Source organism: Physeter macrocephalus, chromosome 7, assembly GCF_002837175.3.
Source record: "Physeter macrocephalus isolate SW-GA chromosome 7, ASM283717v5, whole genome shotgun sequence".
NCBI lineage: Eukaryota > Metazoa > Chordata > Mammalia > Artiodactyla > Physeteridae > Physeter > Physeter macrocephalus.
Genome location: NC_041220.1, coordinates 21,766,874 through 21,787,316, shown reverse-complemented (window position 1 = coordinate 21,787,316; position 20,443 = coordinate 21,766,874). Strand labels below are relative to the sequence as shown.

At 36.8% G+C, this 20,443-nt stretch overlaps 1 protein-coding gene across 4 annotated transcripts in view; it reads right to left on the bottom strand.

Moving 5' to 3' along the window:
- BANK1 (B cell scaffold protein with ankyrin repeats 1) overlaps nt 1-20,443 on the bottom strand; it is a 319,375-nt gene that overhangs the window by 24,617 nt on the left and 274,315 nt on the right. For 2 of the 4 annotated variants that reach the window (XM_028491690.1, XM_028491691.1), the window contains exons 10-11: nt 18,088-18,396; nt 4,142-4,207 (exon numbers count right to left, since the gene is read on the bottom strand). In XM_028491690.1, coding sequence (XP_028347491.1) covers nt 4,142-4,207; nt 18,088-18,396 — 375 coding nt within the window. The remainder of the gene's footprint in view (nt 1-4,141; nt 4,208-18,087; nt 18,397-20,443) is intronic. The other 2 variants (XM_028491692.1, XM_024126562.2) reach the window with 1 other exon arrangement.

The following is a 20,443-nucleotide window of genomic DNA, read 5'->3' as shown; positions in this document are numbered from 1 at the left end:
ATTCTCTTGATACGTCTTTTATTTTCCCAGTTCTGATAGAATTATGAGTTTAGAGAAATGTGTCTCAAATATAAGAAGACAATATGGAAAGCATGATAACAAATGAAAATATCAAAAGTAATTTGTAGCAAATGATACAATAATACAATAGAGAGTGGATGGAGATTTGAATTGCTACATGAGACATGGATTTAAGCATGGTTTAAACATGGCAAAAAACTGAAATTATATTGTGCACATTATTTTTGAAATATAACATATTTAGAGGCCAAATCTGACCACAATATGGCCTTTCAAACAGTTTCTTTTGGTTAGATTTTGTTTTTTTGTGTTTTGGTTTGAGATTATTATTATTACAGCATATTACTATTCTCATGTGTCCTACTTGTAGTCCATGTCTAAGGTAGGACTTAGGCAACTAAATTCTAGAAGCTCCACGAATAACTCTTATGCTCATCTGGGATTGAGAGTCACTGGTATAGGCAGCTGGTTAGGGTGGATGTGCTCCTCCTACCTCCCACCTAACCCCATCCCTCAAAAAAATGGTTTGCCTTCCAAGCATGACAGCAACAACACATGCTTGATGAGATGATTATTATTTCACTGTATGGCTGGGCATATCTGTGGCCATGACCCATGATCACACGGAGGCAGTTAAGAATGCTAAGAACGCTAAACATCATCAATTGCCATTCTTCACCTCTGAGGACCACTATGTTGATAAAATGGGGATGATTCTGGTGAAGATAGAAAAGGACCCATGGCATAGCCTAAGAAAAAAAAATATAACAGAGAAAAACAGGTCTGGGAGACGTGAGCAATCTTGACCCTAGACTATTACATGATTTTGTGAGGCATGGAAAATTAACCAGATATTTCCATGTCCTCAAAGCCCTTACATTCCTCCAGCACCCTTTGACTTGATCATGTTCACCTAGTAGTCTTCTAATTACTAATTATATTTAAAAAAAACTTTATTATTAATATTTGGCAAGGGTCTAATGAATATAAGCATTCTTGTCACTGGGAAGAAATCTTCCCATAAAAGATTTAATCCATTGGGATTGGGGGTTATAAATCAGTCCTCCATGAGCTTAGTTGACAGGACGCAGACATCAAAACTCTAATTGATTCCAAACCCACTGACAAATTCAGTTCTCTGGTTTGCCACGTTGGAGAACAAACCCTTGACTGCTCTGTGAGGTTCAATTTGGGGAAGTGGGTGGAGGTGTGGTAGCAGCACATTCTGGGGACAACACTCTGGCACTGATTTAAAATTTTTCTAATTTTAAAACCAACTTGGAAAAACTGATTTTAAAAATGTATTTTGATGGAAACTTTTATCTGTGATCCAAAGTCCTCAGCATTTTTCTTATATTTTTTCCAGGATATGAAAATTGAGTTGAAGAAATCTGTTGAGTTTCCATGGAAATGGTGCCAATTAATTTTTTTCTGTTCCTCAGGAAAATTCCTTGACTTAGCAATAATGTAACTTCCTGGCAATCCCTTGGCAGTCTTCAACATAGGGCATCTGAAATGCCTATACTTTCAGTGGGAAGATAGTTGGCTCTCATAATCCCTTTTCCTTCCAGCATATAGTGAAATAGTTGAATAATTCCTTTAACCTTTAGAGAACCTGTCCAGTCCCTTTAAAAAATCTTGACTCTGACAAACACTTCACAAAAGGGTCTTTTTGTTCTCTATCAAATAAAGAGATCATCATTGGTGAAGCATGCACTGTTTTTCCTATTACACCATGAAATCCCAAGGTATTTGAAGAGTATTCATTAATTTAGGAATAAGTAGTTTTGATTGTCTAGTATGTCCCATGGTCTGGATGGTCATAAATATCTGAAAAGATTTAGAGAAAAATGGCTGGACAGCGGAAGTCCATTAGGTACTTAGTTATTTAATTTCAAAACCTTCCCCATTATTCTTAATTATTTTTTTCTCATGCTAGATTCTGATTTCCCTGCAGACTGCAGTTATCAGGAAGGTTTTTTTTTTTCCCTAACATTTCATAGGATCTAATGTTCCTCTACTCCTTGAAAACAGAACAATATTCTTTTCCATTCTGCTGAATTACTAATGTCCACAGTTAAAGGAATCTAGGGGAACTGCTCTAAGGTGACTAATCAAAAATATCATCAATAATTGGATTGAAATATCTAGAGAGTGAAAAATTCACACAAAAATTTGATTAAAATTTTCAGTATCCTAACCCCCAAGAATTAAAAAAATCTGGTCATCCTTGATCTTGAAGAAGCAAATTAAGTAACAAGATATGGACAGATGTTAATCCAGTAAAATATTTTATAATTTAGGTTCTTGTTTCCTTTCACCATTCTCTCCTCCCCTTTTACTCTGAGTACAGAAGGGACTATTTTTTCTATACATATGGTAGAATACTAATAGGTTTCTTCTAGGCTTCAAAAACATTAGCAGCCTTTTCTTATATTGCTCCCTGTGGGACAACCAGAGGATGACAGATCAGGCATTCTGAGGATCCCTTCATTACACTTGCTCCCTGTCCCCTTCTTTCATCTCCTGTGGCCTTCTTCACATCATCCTCCTAATTCTAACATAATTTAATTAAAATATAATAATTGAATAATTTGTTAAAAATGCTTTAGGGAAACTTTCTCCCAAAGAGCTCAAAGCATTCCCTCTCTTTATTCTTTTCAAAGCTCTGTGAGGTATGTGGAAGAGTCCAGATAGGAATAATCTTCTCTACTTTAATTCTTCAATAACTGTTTGATCCTAATTGTACAATGATCTCACATGGAGTTCTGCATTTATTTCTTGAGAGAGCTAAAGGCACAGTGAGAGGCTAATATAGACTTAAAAAGATATATCTTTCCCTTTAAACTAAGAAATCACTAGAAATGAAAAATTGTCCAATAAGGAGAGTTTTTTGCATACAAATTTATAAGTAGTCTATCCAAGTGATTTGTAGGAGACTGGAAGTTCAGGTCCGTCATGTGCTGCATTCAGACACCACATACTTAATTGGAAGAATGATCTAAGTACAACTTTGCTGCCGTGAGAAATGCCACTTGAAGTGATGGGTGATGATCACTCATTTAAGGACACACCTTTGTTTGGAGGATGATCCATAGCATCCCAGGAGCAAGTCCATGAGGTTCTGTATTTAATAGGTCAGTGGGTGTCAGAAGTTGGTGCAATCAGCACTTTGCTATTTTCACAATGGCACACAAAGAGGCTATGGAAGTGGTCAGTGGCTGCTGGTGAAATAACTTCCCAGTTTTATTTTAATGTCTCTGTCAGTGATTTATGAGTAACAATTTCAAGGTAATATTATTTTGGAGTGATGTTATTTCAAAAGTGGGTTGAGGTTAAAAGCATCTGTACATGCTCATTGATTATTAGAGTCATCCAGTGTTACCTCCACCTCTGCCACCTTTTATGTTTTTCATTTTTGAACTTTAACCAAAGATTTATTATCAGAAAAAAAATCATAATAAATAACCTGCCAGAGACCTCTTTTCAATAGGAACCAAGTGTGTCAGGAAAGACTGGAGGCAGCTGCCTCCTTATGGAGCAAGAGGAAAATATTCCTCCTGTGTGAGATGCCTCTGAGCTACAGTGTTCAGCTCTTTTCTGCATGACAAATAATTGTTCCAATAAATGGTGGGTCCAGTACCTAAGGCAAGAGAATAGTGAGACAATCTTTGACTGGAGTTCAATGCGGAGCACAGAAAACCCATGCTGGTCCCCTTCATGGGGACATCAATCATCTGCCCCTCCTACCAAGTTAGGTTCCAGAGGCTTCTCTCTAAAGGTCTCTGAGGCATGTTAGAGAATTTGTCTTACTTGACCCTCCTGGAGCTCTGATAACAAACAACATCGTCAACATCATCACAAATATCCTAGTAAGGCCTTTGTTAAATTCTTGCCTTTGTTAATGAAAATAATTTGGCTTTGTTAATTAAAATAATTTTCTTGCATTAATCTTGCTATGGAAAAATTATATTTGGGTAAGACACTGACTGACTTAACAGTAAAATTAGCCAAGTACACAATTATTTACTTCTATCACAGGAGACTTTATTCAGTATTCATAAGATTTCTTTAACTCTTACTTAGAGATTATTAAATAAACTGAAGTTCATGTTAGTACCTTGTTTCTTAGGGCCATGGAACTTTTCACCATCAGATTGTCTTCTGGCAGTCTTTTGTTGAAACACTGTAAAAAATAGAACACAGATTATTTATTGAACATAAACATAAAAGAGAACACACTGTGGAAGACTGTAGGAAATTAGAATGCAATACTTCATTTTCCTTAGTAACAATTCCTGAATTGTATTATTTTTTGAGTAGGAGGATTATTAAATTTACAATTTTCTCATTTGTGCAGCTTATCAGTCATTTCAAAAAGCATTTTCTTTGCACAGAGTAGTATAATGCTGATGGAACGCCTCATTAATCTGTTTAAATCAAGATATGATTCCATTTTGATATCAGGTAAAGATAAAAGCTGCATTTTGTTAAAAGTGATAAATGCTAAAATCACATGAAAAATTCCATTTGCACAGAAATTACTCATGCTGACTTTTTGGTGATAAGCAAGGATAAAGACTGTTGCTTCTTAAACAGATGAAAAGACTGCTGTATTCCCAGATGTAATAATAAAAAAGACACTTTATTCTTGCATCATCTAGCTAGACCTCAGACCTATTAAAGCAGCTTATCCGAATTACTTTATTATCTGAAAAGTACTTTGTTCTCATTTATTATTTCTTACATGGAATTCTGTGAGACAAGTCAGCATTATCCCATTCAGCAGATGAACGATAAAATTGATTGTTTAATATTTATTGAGCACCCACAAAGTTCCGTATACCTTCTGGTATTTGTTAACGAGGAAGTCTATAGCCTTTAGAGCTTGACTTTAGAAACTGAACATCCCAGACTTCCATTTATTTTTTATGGGTAGTCTAAACTATAGGGTTTGGGAACTGAAAGAGGCCTTGGAGATCTAGTCCGATGTCATATGTTTATAGATGAGAGAGATGGAAATAACTAACATATAAAAGGGCTACGTAATTTTGCAATGATAGTGGAGATGTTAGTGATGTTGAGTTGGACCCTCAAACCTTGCACTTCATACTGTTGCTTTGGTTCTTCACAGCACTGCTGCTCTTCTCGTCCATAACTGAGGACATATTGTACAACACGGGGAATATAGCCAATATATTTTATAATAACTATAAATGGAGTCTAACTCAAAAATTGCGAATCACTATATTGTACTGTAATTTACAGAATATTGTATATATCAACTGTAACTTATAGAATATTGTATATATCAACTATACTTCAATCAAAAAAATTACAAATCATATGAGGAGACAAACCACAATGAGACAAACCTAGCAAAACAGCATGCCAAGAACGAGATGTAATAAAACAATCTGAAAAAAATTGTAAAATAAGTATGCTCTGTCAAAAGAAAAAAAAAAAGATAAAGAAGGAGCTATAGAGAGGGGACTTAAAAAGAACTTTAGGGCATTTCCAACATGCTTGGGTCTCCTGTTCTTCTTAGCAGCTCCCCAGGTGTTCCTGGGACAATCCGGCTGAGGCACATCAGAGTGGGAGTGTGGACGGTGCTTCAGCACTCTGCCTGGGAGATGCATCCCAGCAGTTATTTTGGATCTCTGCTTTTGGTCTTAGTATTCTTTAAACCAGTCTAATATCAAGGTCATATCTGTGATGAATCCAGATAGCATTTTTTTCAAATTTAAGAACGTTCCCTAAGCCGTATCAAATCAATAATTATTTATTAAGCACATATACTTTGCCAGCTGTTGTCAAGAAAAGGGTACTCTGCCCTGTCCTTCAAACAGGAGAAGCAAATATACTTTCAAAGTATGATGTGTTTAAGAGAAATTATACACATGAAATAACATTTTTGGTTGAAAATCAATTTTCTGCTTCAAGTTAATATTTGGAAAACATGCTAAATATAACTTACTGGCAAGTTCTGGGTTTGTGGCTTACATTTTTTCTCAAATAAAATATACTGATGGATATATGGTATGTGAATATATTTTAGGATAATAAAAGCATTTTTATAGGTGGTGCTTGACTTTTTTCATTGGCCGGTTCGGAAAGTCTTGAAAGAATAAGACACTTTTGAAATTTTAATAACATGCAGACACTCTGTGCTTTTTTGCCAATATTGTTAAGAGAGTAACTGAGACTGTCTCAGACAAAAAAGCTGTAATCTGGCATCATTAATGTGGGAAATCATCTGAATCCAAAGATAAATTCAGAAAATAAATTCTTCCAATAAAAAGAATATTAATTGATAAGTTTTAAGAACTCTGATAAATTTTGAAGCTATGGAGTACAAGAATTTTTTTCCAGCTTTTTGGCATTCATTTGTTAAAAATCATTTTACACCTTATATTTTATTGAAATACATTTGTTGACAACAAATGTCCAGACTTTGTGGAATACAGTAAATGTTAAACAGGTAAACATGCTCAGTTTCTAGATTAAGAAGTGACAGCAGCATATTTATTTATTGTTGACATTTCAGCAGCGTTTGTAGCTAGAACAGCCTGGGACAGGGTGGAGGATTGGGGTGGGAGAGTAGGGGTGCTCTGAGTAGAATGATGATGAAAGTGCTGATAACAGAACTCATTAAGAGCAGGATGGGCTCTAAGTCATGCCCCATAGTACAAAAATCCTCTACCACAATAACCTCCCTTGAAATTCCCTCCTAACTCACCTCCAGCTCCACCCACTACAACTGTTCCCCTCCTTTCACCTATAGACAAGCCTCATTTCCTTACAAGAACTCAATTAGCATATTGCCAAACACACTGTTTCTCATTGTTATGAAAGTTGGGAGGTGTTTTTGAATATAAGTTAATCTTGGGAAGACACCTATATTAACTTGTTTCTTGAAGAAAGAGCTAGCCCATCCAAATGATCACCAGTGCAAACATGCATACCAAGGACACATGCTCTATTAGCCTTAGGAAAAGAATACATAGATAAAAAATTCCAGACTTTGTTAATCTTTCTTTTTACAGTGAATATTAGCTGCAACATTTAAATTGCTTCTACCAGAGAAATCTTTGCTCTAGAAAGCTTTATACACTTTATGTTTACCGTCTCACCCACACAACGTTTATGAGAGGTAACTATAAAATCCATGATAGAGAGAGAACCAAGCACTGGGTATGGATCATTCAGATTTATATATGGAAGGTATGTATTTTTATACAACAGGATTTTTGGTAAGATGAGATTCTGTTCTAAACATATAGCAACTGAAAAACAATCTATATACTAGAATGCTAATCTGCTTGGCACAGTGGAAGGGGTATAGTTTTGTCTTAATATTATCAACATGCATGACATGGGAAAATGGCTTTCTCCTTCTGGGCCTTTATTTGCTTTGCCAATAAAGTTAAGGCTTAGATGAGATGATCTCTAGTGTCTTACTCAGTTCTGATATTCCAAAACGCTACCAATTCTTTTTCCCCAAGTCATTCCAGGCCAAATGGTTCCTGGATAAATTCTCAAACGAACATGAATTTAAATAGAATGCTATGCTTTGAGGGGGAGATTCTTTTTACCGGGGGCTTAGACTAACAGAAACACTAGCAAGTTAAATCACAGACCAATGTTAGTTTTTCATAATATATGGAGACAGTCCTGTCCCTATGTGTTTGAATTCCTGGAGAATATTATTTTTGACCACATTTTATTGCGTCAACGTTCAAATGATGCTATGAAGGCAATTATGACATGACGTCAATTTTGATGACTCTGCCCTAGTGAAACCTTATTTTTCTCTTCCCACCTAAAATTGGAATTTGATGAGAAAGACTAATGAATGCATTATTAGTAGCTGTCACTACCTTTAAACATTAAAAAAGTCCATAAAGAAAGAAAAACAATTTTTGAGGTTCAAAATAATCTCAAACAATGCAAATGCCCCAAATATCACCCCCATTTATTTTAAATATATATATATATATATATATATATATATTTTTTTTTTTTTTTTTTTTTTTTTTTTTTCGGTACGCGGGCCTCTCACTGCTGTGGCCTCTCCCGTTGCGGAGCACAGGTTCCGGACGCGCAGGCTCAGCGGCCATGGCCCACGGGCCCAGCCGCTCCGCGGCATGTGGGATCTTCCCGGACGGGGGCACGAACCCGTGTCCCCTGCATTGGCAGGCGGATTCTCAACCACTGCGCCACCAGGGAAACCCTATTTAAAGTATTTGGTGGAATGACTTCTATAAAATTTTCTCTAGAATAGAAATGACACTGAATGGAAAAATTTAGCATAGTATTAAATATTCAAAATGTTAAGCAAAGCAGAACTATCAGAAGAGCAGAGGAGGAGGAGAAGGTGAAATATAACGAATTCACTTGCACTATTTGTCTTTCCAGGTTGCTTTTGCAAGACCATTCTTCACATCAACCTCATTAGTGGCCTATTTCAAGCAAACAGATTCTTCCAGGGCTGCCCTTCTTTGAAAATCTGATAAAGCTTATTTGGAATTATTTTATAAGTGGCTAAGCTAATGGAAAGTCTGTGTAATGCGTAGCCAAATGCGTTCATAAAGATATAAATTATAAAACAAACCACTTGATGTTCCATGCCCATTAGAAGTGTGAAGTGAAATGCTGTTTAGAGCTGCATACCTATCACTGATGGTAATTCTTGAAACTAGGGATTTGACATGAAATATACAAATCTGTATTGTGCTTCAGGTCCTCAGTATAGGTAGCAGCAGTATGTTTATTAAACACTCAGCAAACGTTCATTAGATTGCTAACTATGTAGCCAAGTGCTGTGCTAGGTCCTAAGGATGCAAAGGTAAATAAAATGCGGTCAGTTTCCATACTGTCCTCCATTTTGGTGTATTATTTTAAGCAAAAGTCAAATGTGTCATTAGGGCCTACTCATGAGAGAGGACAGAGATAAGAAACTCTGGGGCAGAATCAGAATCAGAAGGGCAAGGGTCATAATGCAACCTCTGTAGCCTTACTCTTCCTACCTTGTTCCCCCAATCTGCACCCTGTGAATGGTAATTACAAAAAGTCAGAGTGAGGTAAAGGAAAGCAGTGTAAACAACCCCTTTGTCTAGCCAGTGAAGGCAGGGAACAGAAGGTTCTAACCCTCCGAGTAGTCATACTGACTAATCAAATCCAAGCTCAGAGAAGAGATGTAGCCTCTTTGCAAATGGATCAAGATAGACTGAGCACTCCAGTCAGCTTAAAAGCACCATTTCATTCCGTTAGCAATAGTTATGGGTTGCCAATTTCAACAAATTTATCAAACACAGGTCACCACATCTGAACAGGCACGCTAGGGGTGTCATGGCCACAAACAGAAATAGTCACATCAGACACATAACATGAAGGTCTTTCACCTGAAAGTAGTTTACTGACTGCAGACATACAGTCAGGAGTTGCAGCTTCTTTTTGGGGAGTGGGAGGGGAGAATCTACAAATGATCAGCCAGCACACATGAGGTCACGGATGTGGTTACATTGTACTCGGGAGATTGGTGGCGATGGGAAGTTGGAAAGTACATATCTGCATGAAGGAAAATTGCATAGAAATTCTAATTCAGTGGAAATATCAATGAATGCTTTGGTTTCCTAAGGAGAAAACATTAATTTTCTTTCCAGTTTGTAATGGAAACTTTAAGTCTGATAGACGTGTTCCCATAAAAATCCTCTCCCAAACCAGGAAATCTCACTATAAATTACTTTTTCTACTTCTAAGGAACTGAATTTCCATTAGAGTAGAATACAGACTGTTTTTAATTGCATATTTATCCTTTTTGATGCAAATAAGAATATTTCTATTCTTGAAATGTTTCTTATTCAGGAAGTTGGGACATTGAGAGAAAGACAGCAATCAGTTTATGGAATTCTGTATAATTAGAGCTTGAGGCCATTGTAATGAGTTTATTAGCAAAGTCTCTACTCCACACCAGGCAGGCAACATGTATTGAACACCTGCTGCTTGCAGAGCACTGGACTAGGGGCTCGTTTCCTCCCATATGATTTCATGTGTGCTCACTGCTTGATTTTACTTCTTGAACACTTGTATTCAATAAAAAATATTAGTGTAGACATTCCTCCAGTAACATCCCTGGTAATTTCCCCTTTGTTACAAAGAGAAGTGGTTTGGGTTGTTAGGAAGTCACTGCAATACTCTAGAAGCCGCGATGAGTTCACCTTTTGGTTCATGCTTAGCGATTACCAAGAGTAATTTCTCTGGCCTCTTTCTTTTCTCTTATATCAGGAAATATTGCTGTCCTAAGAAGTAACCAGTAGGAGCTGGTCACATTCACTTTGAACAAATATTAAATACTAGTTCTGCCAATAAGACTCAAACTACAAAAATGCAGATTGAAAATTTCAAAAGGACAGGGCTGCTTATTTGAGATTTTCTTGTTTCTTGAGGTGGACCTGTTCTGCTATAAACTTCCCCCTCAGAATTGCTTTTGCTGTGTCCCATAGATTTTGGAAAGTTGTGTTCTTATTTTCATTTCATTTTATTTTCTGAGTTCCTCTTTGATTTCTTCACTGACCCATTGTTTTTTTAGTAGCATGTTGCTTAGTCCCCACATGTTTGTGTTTTTCCCATTTCTCTCCTGTAACTGATTTCTAGTTTCATACCGTTGTGGTTGGAAAAAATGCTTGATATAATTTCTGTCCTCTTAAATTTGTTGAGACATGTTTTGTGGCCTAGCATAGATGCCAGTAGTACTGTCTTAGCCATGACAATCAAAATGTCTGTAAACATTGCCAAATGTCTCCAAATGTCTCCTGGGAGGCAAATCACCACCCGTTAAGAACTGCTACTCTAGGCCAATTGGGCTTCTACTAAAAGACAGCTTTAACAGAGACTCTAGGAGCATCGTATGTTAAGGGGAAAAAGACCAGAATTCCCAATGTGAGCACACGTCTGAACAACAGCTTGTCAGAGCTGTGCCAGTACTCTATCAGGAAAAGGAGGGAGGCAGAGGATCATGGGGAAGGCAGGGACACTGGACTTACAAATAGATGATAAATATGTCCTCTATCCTGAGACCACCTGTGATATATATACAAAGTCCTAAAGCTCATGGTTTGGACAAGATCACCGGGCCAGAGAGTAGAACCTAGGGCACTTGATCTAAGGCTTACTTTAATCCATTTGACAAGATTTCTTCACTAATGAGGATAGAGGCCAATCCATTCTGCCACATTTATGATGATATGGATTAATTTTCCTAAGAGAGTCTACAAGGTTTTTTTTTTCTGTTTGCATTTCCATTGCATTGTATGTGATGAATTTCAAGTACAAGTGAATTGCAAGTGGAAAATTTCTGAGAGCAACTGAGTTGTTGCTCTGAGTTGGGTACTTGACATTTTGGGGTCCCAGCAGCTGGGCAGCTCTCAAAAAGGTCTTACACAACTTTGTTGCACTGTAAAATGCCAAGGGCAACTCAGTAGCAGTTGAAAATTGAAAGGGAAATTATATTCTACCCCAAATCAGCAACATGGACTCTGAAGAAGGATCTTGGTTTTATTAATTGTGTGAGGGGAAAATGGGAAATTGTCCTTTGATGTTGAAAAATTTTCCCAAATAGGCAGTCATCTCTTTGCATGATTTATGGATATAGTTTTACTACCCATCTATCTATATTATGAAAAGTGCTCATTTCTTTCTTTGATTTGTCTTAAATCAAGAATTTTGTCACTAAGAAGGACTGTAAATCCATGTTAATTCCTCTATATTCTTGAAGCTTAATGAACCTGTTCCTTTCCAATACTACAGGGAGAAAAAGATGGAGAGACTATGATTTTTGAAAGCAGGCAGACTTCAAAAACTTTTCATTTAAGAAAAATGAGTTATTCTTTTCACGGTTATTAACATAAAATTAGGTTTAGTATAATAAGAATGGAATAAAAAATCCAGAAACATATCTCTTAATAAAATGAACCATGGATTCAATTTTGTATTAATAAGTTACATTTCTGGGGATAGGAGATGGTGGTGACGGTGGAAATAGAGATTCTCTCTGATATGTTATGCTGTGTGAAAGCAGTTAGAATGCTTAGCTATAAGTGAATATCCTAGAACTTTGTCCCCTTAGGTACAGGATCCCCTCTTCATTAGGAGTACTTAGATGGTTTAAAAGAGGGGAGGGCTTCCCTGGTGGCGCAGTGGTTGAGAATCTGCCTGCCAATGCAGGGGACACGGGTTCGAGCCCTGGTCTGGGAGGATCCCACATGCCGCGGAGCAGCTGGGCCGTGAGCCACAACTACTGAGCCTGAGCGTCTGGAGCCTGTGCTCCTTAACAAGAGAGGCCGCAACAGTGAGAGGCCCGCGCACCGCGATGAAGAGTGGCCCCCACTCGCTGCAACTAGAGAAAGCCCTCGCACAGAAGCAAAGACCCAACACAGCCAAAAATAATAAATAAATACATAAATAAAAATTTTTAAAAAAAGGGGAAATTTAGGAATTACTAGATTGATATATTCTTCTGATCATCCTCTGCAGTGTTAGTGAAGTCTCCTATTCTACCCACATTGACGTAGTTCTTGTTACTTTTATCATTTATCTGTCCTTGTATTCATTCAATTAATATTCATCAAATATTCATGGTTTCTGCTATGAATTCAGCACTGAGCTTGGCACCAAAGATACAAAAACAGATGAGGTTTTGAAGGGCAAAAACAAATGAATGGTCTCTTCTTTTATGGATCTTATGGGTTAGAAGGAAGAAATAAATATTAACTAATGACCCAGAAATAAATACATCAAGAAAGAAAATTTGTCCTACCATGTGTACAAATGTGGTAGCCAGATTGAGCTGGGTCGGGTCCAAATCACACATCTTCCCCTTCCTAGTTTTATCATCATGGGCAAGACACTGAAACTCACTGAACATCAGTTTCCGTATCTCTATTTTTAAATTATTTATTTATTGTATACCTTGCTTTTTAGGAAAAGTACCTCTTTTTTTTTTTTTTTTTTTTTTTTTTCCGGCCTCGCCGTGCAGCTTATGGGATCTTTGTTCCCCAACCAGGGCCCTCGGCACTGAAAGCACCGAGTCCTAACCACTGGACCACCAGGGAATTCCCTCCGTATGTCTAAAATGAGCCTATTAATGCCAACTATGCAGGATTATTTCATGAATTAGAAATTATCATGAAAGTTGCCTAATAATTATTATCATAAGGAGTAGACTAAGCCAACTTGTTCCTTTAGAGGAAAGGATATCCTGACTCCAATTCCATCTGTAATAGTTTCCTTAACTTCTAACTCCCCAGAATCCAGGAAGCACACACTTCTTCTAGAATTTAAAGTTAATCAAAGTCACTGTCTGCCCAGAAACTGAGGAAAGACAAAGTAGAATTGCTTTTAATTGTTATCTATTGAGTGTATATCACATACCAAATATTGTGCTGAGAAGTTGTTAATTTTATCTCACTTAAAGATTACAACAATCCTTAAAGTAGATGTTATTTCTATTCCCAACTTAAAATGAGGAATTTGCATCTCAGATATATGAAGTTATTTGCTTAGGTAATATCAGTGAATCTGAATCCTCCTTGCAAAGCAGCATTGGGAAAACCCACTTTTCCTCCTGGGCCTTTCTTTCCCGTGTGTCTCCTCTACTCTCACACTTCATTTCGAACGCTTCTGGTCATCAAACGTGTGCGGATTTTCCCCCACCAACCGGCCCTTCAACACCATTTTGATATCCTACAGTTGAATTCAATTTCATTCAGTTCTGAGAATATCTACCCAGAGGTAGTGTCAGATCCCACAGACTAAGAGCTCAGTCCCACAAGCCTGCTTCCTCTCTACTTCAGATGCCAATCCCAAGTGGTAGATTCCCAGGTTACCCACAATTTCTGTCTGATTTGGTTACAAATTGGATATTCTCACAACCCCCTCCTCAGGTTTGATTAATTTGCTAGAGCAGCTCATAGGACTCAGGGGTACACTTATTTTAAAGAATATGATAAAGGATACAGATGAACAGCCAGATAAAGAGATGTATAGGACAAGGTCTGGGAGTCCCCAGTACAGGTACCCATGGAGCTTGGGTGTATCACCCTTCCTATGTGGACCTGTTTGCCAACCTGGAAGCTCCTGGAAACCCCTAATATCAGGGTTTTATTGAGGCTTCCTCACATAGGCATGATTGATCATTAACTCCATTTTTAGCCCTTCGCCCTTCTCTAGAGAAGAGGGTTAGGGCTGAAAAGTCCAAGCTTCTAATCACTGCTTGGACTTTCCCATGCTAACCCTCCTCCAGGAGCCATCCAGGAGTCCACTCAGAGCTGCCTCATTAGAACAAAAACACTCCTACCACCCAGGAAATTACAAGGGTTTCAGGAGCTCTGTGTCAGGAACTGAGGGTAGAAATATATATATATATATATATATATATACACATATATGTATACATATATATAGGTTTGGAATATATATATATATATATATGTAATGGAATATATATATATGTGTGTATATCTATCTATCTATCTATCTATATCCCATTATCTCACAGAAGCCAACATGATTTTCCTGTATCTCTCTGGTTTATTTGCCTAGTCACTTTGCTATAACTTTCTTGAGTTTCTGAAATAGTAAATTGGGATTATGCATCCTGCATTTCTTTCTCCATCCCCTACTCCACATCCTTCTCTGGCTACTTTAACACACCCTGGATGTGCCAGCATTCTGCTACAACTTCTGTGCTCTGGCAAGAATTGGGGTAAATTAATGTTCTTCTAATTGAATGGATGACTTTCTGGGAAATGGTAGATATTCTATTTAATAGATTTGCCTGAGCTAGGAAAGAAAAAAGGAAGCTGTGATGAAAGACATTTACCCTGTGAAATGCAAAGAACATCACAAAAGAATTGGCTGATGAGGTAATGTTTTCCTAATGTGAGCACAGAATGATCAACAATCAATAGCCTAAAAGGAGGAAGCAAGCAAGTATATTCCAGTGAAAGAGAAAAGGAAGAAATAATGGAAAGGGACTTTGATGGCCTCATTTACAGTTCAGTTTTTGCTACTGATCTGAAATATGGAGAAAATAACCATACATCCTTTTATATACTTAGGTGCAAAACAAAAACAAAGTCACGGAATGTAACACTGATTCCTGTCTGCATATAACACAAATGTTGTGAGAACAAATTAGACTGTGTAATTGAATGAAAGATTTCTTGTAAATATTGAAGGGTATTGGGCTTGGGATGAGATAAATAGCCTTTAACAGTTCTTAGAAACTCAAGATTTCTAAGATTCTTTAAAGTTCCTGTGTGTATAAAAGACAAATTGTACCACTGTTATGTAGGGGATTTACATAATTAACACACAGAAAGACTTTATCATTTGGTACTCAATAAATCTTTATGTAATTAATAAATATATGAATGAGGAGGAAAACCATCTCAATTCTCTTTTTTAATATGGGGCTTGGTTGACAGTCTAAAGCAGTCATTGTCCCTAATTCCTTCTCTAATGAAATGAGGCAATCATCTATGATGGACAGTTTGTTCTTGGAGAAATTGAATAGAAGTAGTTCTGACCATGGCACACAAGGCACAGTGGGTGGAAGGAGTTATACACTGGACTGAACGCAGGGAGAACAAGTTAAATAGTGCACTCTGAGTGGTGAAATTTCCCAGTCTTTTCCCCACACTCTGATATCAGTGTGCTGGCAACCAGGTATATAAATGTAGGTTAGGGTTAGTTGGAATTTATTCTAGAAATATTGAAAAACGTAGAGAATAGATCTATCTAAACTAACACTCTGGGGTAATTCAATGAAAAAGCTGGTTACCTCATTACCCTACAGTGCAGTCTATAAGTTAGCAAGTAGAGTTTCCATTCAGATTTTTGGTGCTTCATTCTTAAACATGAAAGCATCGCTAAGAATGGTCAGATATTTTATGGGGGTATCAAGCATTCCAGACGAAACAAACAAACAGCAAGCAAAGATAATACAGACAATATGAGAACTAAAGAAAAATAAAAATCACAGAAATTTAAAAACTCAAATCAGAGCAAAATGAAACAAAAGCCATGACGAAGATATTGAACTTCATTGCCTGCACCACCACTAAAGAAAGAGAAAAGAATGATATAGAACAAGAACAAACGGAAAACAAGAATGCACTCATGGAAGATAAGAACATGACAGTTGATAGAAGGATGACAAGATACAGAGCAAAAAGCAGAGAAACGCAACATGGGAGTCTATATTGTGGTCCCGAGAACTCCCTAGAGATTGAGATACAGAAGATGATGTACCTCTTCAAAAATTTCCAGAATATAACAATTCTTTTATTGAGTTATATATCTAACATCCCTCTTCAAAATTATTTATTGGGATTTAGTAACCTTGTCAAAGAGCTAGTAGAGTTGTCCCTTGGCATCTGCAGGGAAGTGGTTCCAGGACCTCCCTCCCCCATACCAAAATCTGCAGAGGCTCAAGTCCCTTTTCTAAAATGGTATAGTATTTGCCGATAACCTCTGCACATCCTCTCGTATACTTTAAGTCACTCTAGATTACTTATAATACTTAATGCAATGTAAATGCTATAAAAATAGTTGTAAATACAATATAAATGTTATGTAAGCAGTTGCCCTGGAGGCAGATTTGCTTTGTGGTACTTTCTGGAATTTCTTTTATTGAATATTTTCTATGTGCAGTTGGTTGAATCCTCAGATGTGGAATCCACGGATATGAAGGCCTGACTGTAATATCCTAGAGCCACTACGGTAGACAATCTGAGAAGTTCTAATTACAGCTTATTCCCTCCCTCAATAATCTAGATAATTGTTCCAGCTGACATTTTATTTCAGCTGAAACCTTTATTAATTTGTTATTGTTTCCTTTTTTATGATAGTGTCTTGAACATTATCAGCAGTAGATCACTGTTAAGTAGGTATCTAGTACATTGGTAAAAAACTTGCTAAATTTTCTTATACAAACCTCTCAACACATACCGCTTAAACAATAGAATGGTTTCTTTTGAACATGTTAAGCACAGATGAGTAACTGTGTTCTTTTAGAGTGGATTTGTGGTATACATTTAAATACTCTGTTTGGGTACCCAGTTTAGGCTATTTGAATGTATAATATATTGCCTCTCAGCTTTAGTTGTCACCCCAAAATTTGTTTGATTCCAAATATTTTGTTCAAAAATCTCTAATAAAGGGTCAAATTGTACTGTATATTTATTTGCATAGCTGTTGCCTAGAACTCCTCAAGGATGCAGACATTGTTTTATTCCACATTCTCAGTCTCTAGGATGGTACCTTAACCCCCCAAAACACTCAGTGCATGTGCCTGTGATACACTGATGAATAAGAGTCATGTCTTAGACACTAGGGACTCATGGAGTGCACCAAACCAGAGAATACAAGAGTGTTAGGAGAGAACAGCAAAGTCAGTATATCCTGCTGGGGTTACAGATATGAAGAAGCTCTAGGGATGTGCTAGTTTTTTATTTAGATTTAACTGAGATGAGAAAGGAGAACTGAAGTCTAAAATGAGGTAGAAATTCTATCATGGATGAAGTGAATCTTAACCATCGGGGTGAAGTGCAATTATCAGAGGAGCTGGGGTTGCATATCTGAGATTCTAGTACTCAAAACTGTTTAGGTTTTTAAAGTTACCTTACATGGAATGAGGGGCAAAAAGTAAAGTACCTATCTTCCCTTCGTGTGCTGCACATTATTCACAGGTGTTGAGCTTCCCTCTTACAGAATTATGGAAGAAGCATCAAACAGTATTTCTCCACACATATTACGGGTTCATGCTCTTTGCATGGTTTGTCAAAATTATCCTCCTTAATCAACAATTACAAACCAGAGCCCTACATATTGTTCTTATTTTCTTTATTCATCGTGTTTTTAAATTTAAAAATGGTCCACTGCAGCTTACCTATGACTTGAAAAGATGCTTGTCATCTTTGGGGCTTTAGATCCCACCCAAAAAGAGGCCACCCCCCAAAAAACACACACACAAACAGTAACAGCAGCAACAAAACAAATTACCTTGTGCGATAAAAGGTGTAGTTTCCTCTTTTGGAGGGATGTTTGTGGGTCGGGGTGTGGGAGCAGGAGGTCTGTTCATAATGAATGACCGACTTCCAAGTTTTTTCTTTGTACTCCTCTTGGCCAGTATCGTGTCATATTCATTGTCATCAATCTCAGCAAAAGTGTACGGGTCTTCCTCCTCTTCCTCCTCTTTTTCATCTTCTTTCTGTTCTTCTTCTCCTCTGGGTTCACCTGCTGATTCATGTCTTGCACTGGAATCACACCAACTTTGACTTCTTTTCATTTGGCCTTCCAACGTTTTCCCTGCTTATGAAACATTTAGATGGTGGTTACTCATACCTTAAGCATTATTGGTGTCCATCTGTCACTTGCTTGAACCACACCCCCAAACAATTGATATATTATCCTATAAATTCCGAAAAGAGAAAAGTGAACCATGTAATTTACTAACATATCCTCCGGCAGTTTGTAACTGTTAATTTGTCAGAAAAAGTCTGTTAAAGACCTGGATTTCTTTGAAAATATATAAATAAGCATATAAATATTTTCCACATAGTTTATAAATGATTTAATATCAGGAAATCAAATAATAAAACTAAACCTCAAATTCCAAATGCTTTGAAAGCTTGTTTTTCAAGCATAATGCGCTCAGATTTTTTTTTTTAATTTGAAGTCATATTACCTTTTATAGGGATTAAACTGGGTATTGTGCCTAAAATTCAATTTCTCTGAAAATGACAGAGGGGAATGGCCAAAACCACCATTGTTTGGTTTCTTACACTACATCTCACTCTGGCTCTCTTGATTTCTATAAGCCAACTTATACCTCGTTCTTTGATAAAGGGCACTGAAAGTAGGGTTCATGACATAAAAGATGGCATGGAAAATCAATGGCTTGAAGATTAATTCATATGAAAAGAACAGTCTTTCATGGTTTTTATATTCAATCTTTACATATTTTACATATTTACATATATTTACATATTTTTATAGGAATGTATTAAAATATTCTAGCAGCAGTTTATTTAGAAGACAAAGATATTGTATACCATGTCAAGAAATAAGTTGAAGAGAATTTGGATGGCTCTCTCTGCCAGACCAATGAGAAATTTTTAAAAAAATGTGCCCTTTTGACAAGTGTTTTGCTTAAAGTATTATTGAGAACAATAAAAATGGAAAGGATTTCAGTTATTGACTGAAAAATCATTAATTTTCTGTGTTGTTCTGAGATTCATACCCGTGAACTAAAGGAGAACTAGTCTCCCCTCTCTTTGGTGAGAATCTGACCAAAAACTTTAGTTTACTTAATGGATATTTTAGTGGAAAAACTTAGGAGATAGGGAGAAAGACAAGCTGTTAGAGCAGAATAAAAGGATATTATTATAAGAAGATTCGGCAATTGTTTTGGGTAGGCTTATGAGGAGAGACCAGAGTCCAAGATCATCTCTCAACAGAGTCTTAGCTTGTTTCAGTTAGTTTAACCCAAGAAGTATGAACGCCAACATGCCTGGCACTAACTTTAAAATCTCTACGACTTGCCTCTTCCCTTATGAATAATATGGTTTTGAGATTCTGACTTCATGATTTCTGTTTCACTGACAGCATCCCAGGTGAAACTAGATTAAGTGTGTGGGAAACACTTGCACAGTGTTTCATTTTTAGTGGAATGTGTCAACTATCTTACTTTTATGAACTGATTTCCTGAGCTGTTAACTCTCTTTGTTCCTCCACCCACCTCCTTCCCCAACTCTTTCTAAAGTTGGGCTTGCACTAGAAATAATACATTTCACTTTTCATTTCCCAATGTATAAGATTGTACTTTTCATGTTGGAGTTGGACTTGAGTTTTCTCAACTCAGGTTGTACATTAATGAATAACGATTAAAATATATCACTCCTATAATTCCAATTTTTGAAATAATTGGGAAAGAATGTGTAAGAAAGATAAGAATCCAAAAATCCCAGGAAACCTGTTCATGGAATTATTTGACACATTCTAATTACGGGCCCTAGGGTCTTGGGTCTTAGTCAAAAGAACATTATAATGATTGTTGCCTTGAAAGTTTGTTGCGAAGATAAAAAGAGACTGGATGTTCTTTATAAACTGAAAAGTGTTCTATAATGTTCTATATTATTATTTTCTCCAATGATTATGTCCATAAATCCATCATAAGGAATTTGATGCTTAGGGCATTGATGAGGTGGCCCCTCTTTTTCAGTTACTTGAGGGCATATGGAAGGTACTCTTAAAGAACAATTCCTGAAGGTATCACTAGCTAAAGTCAAAGAACCCAAACAAAGTCTCTGGCAAAAAATAAGTGGTAGCTTCCAGTCTTACTTTCAAAGAACTTAAT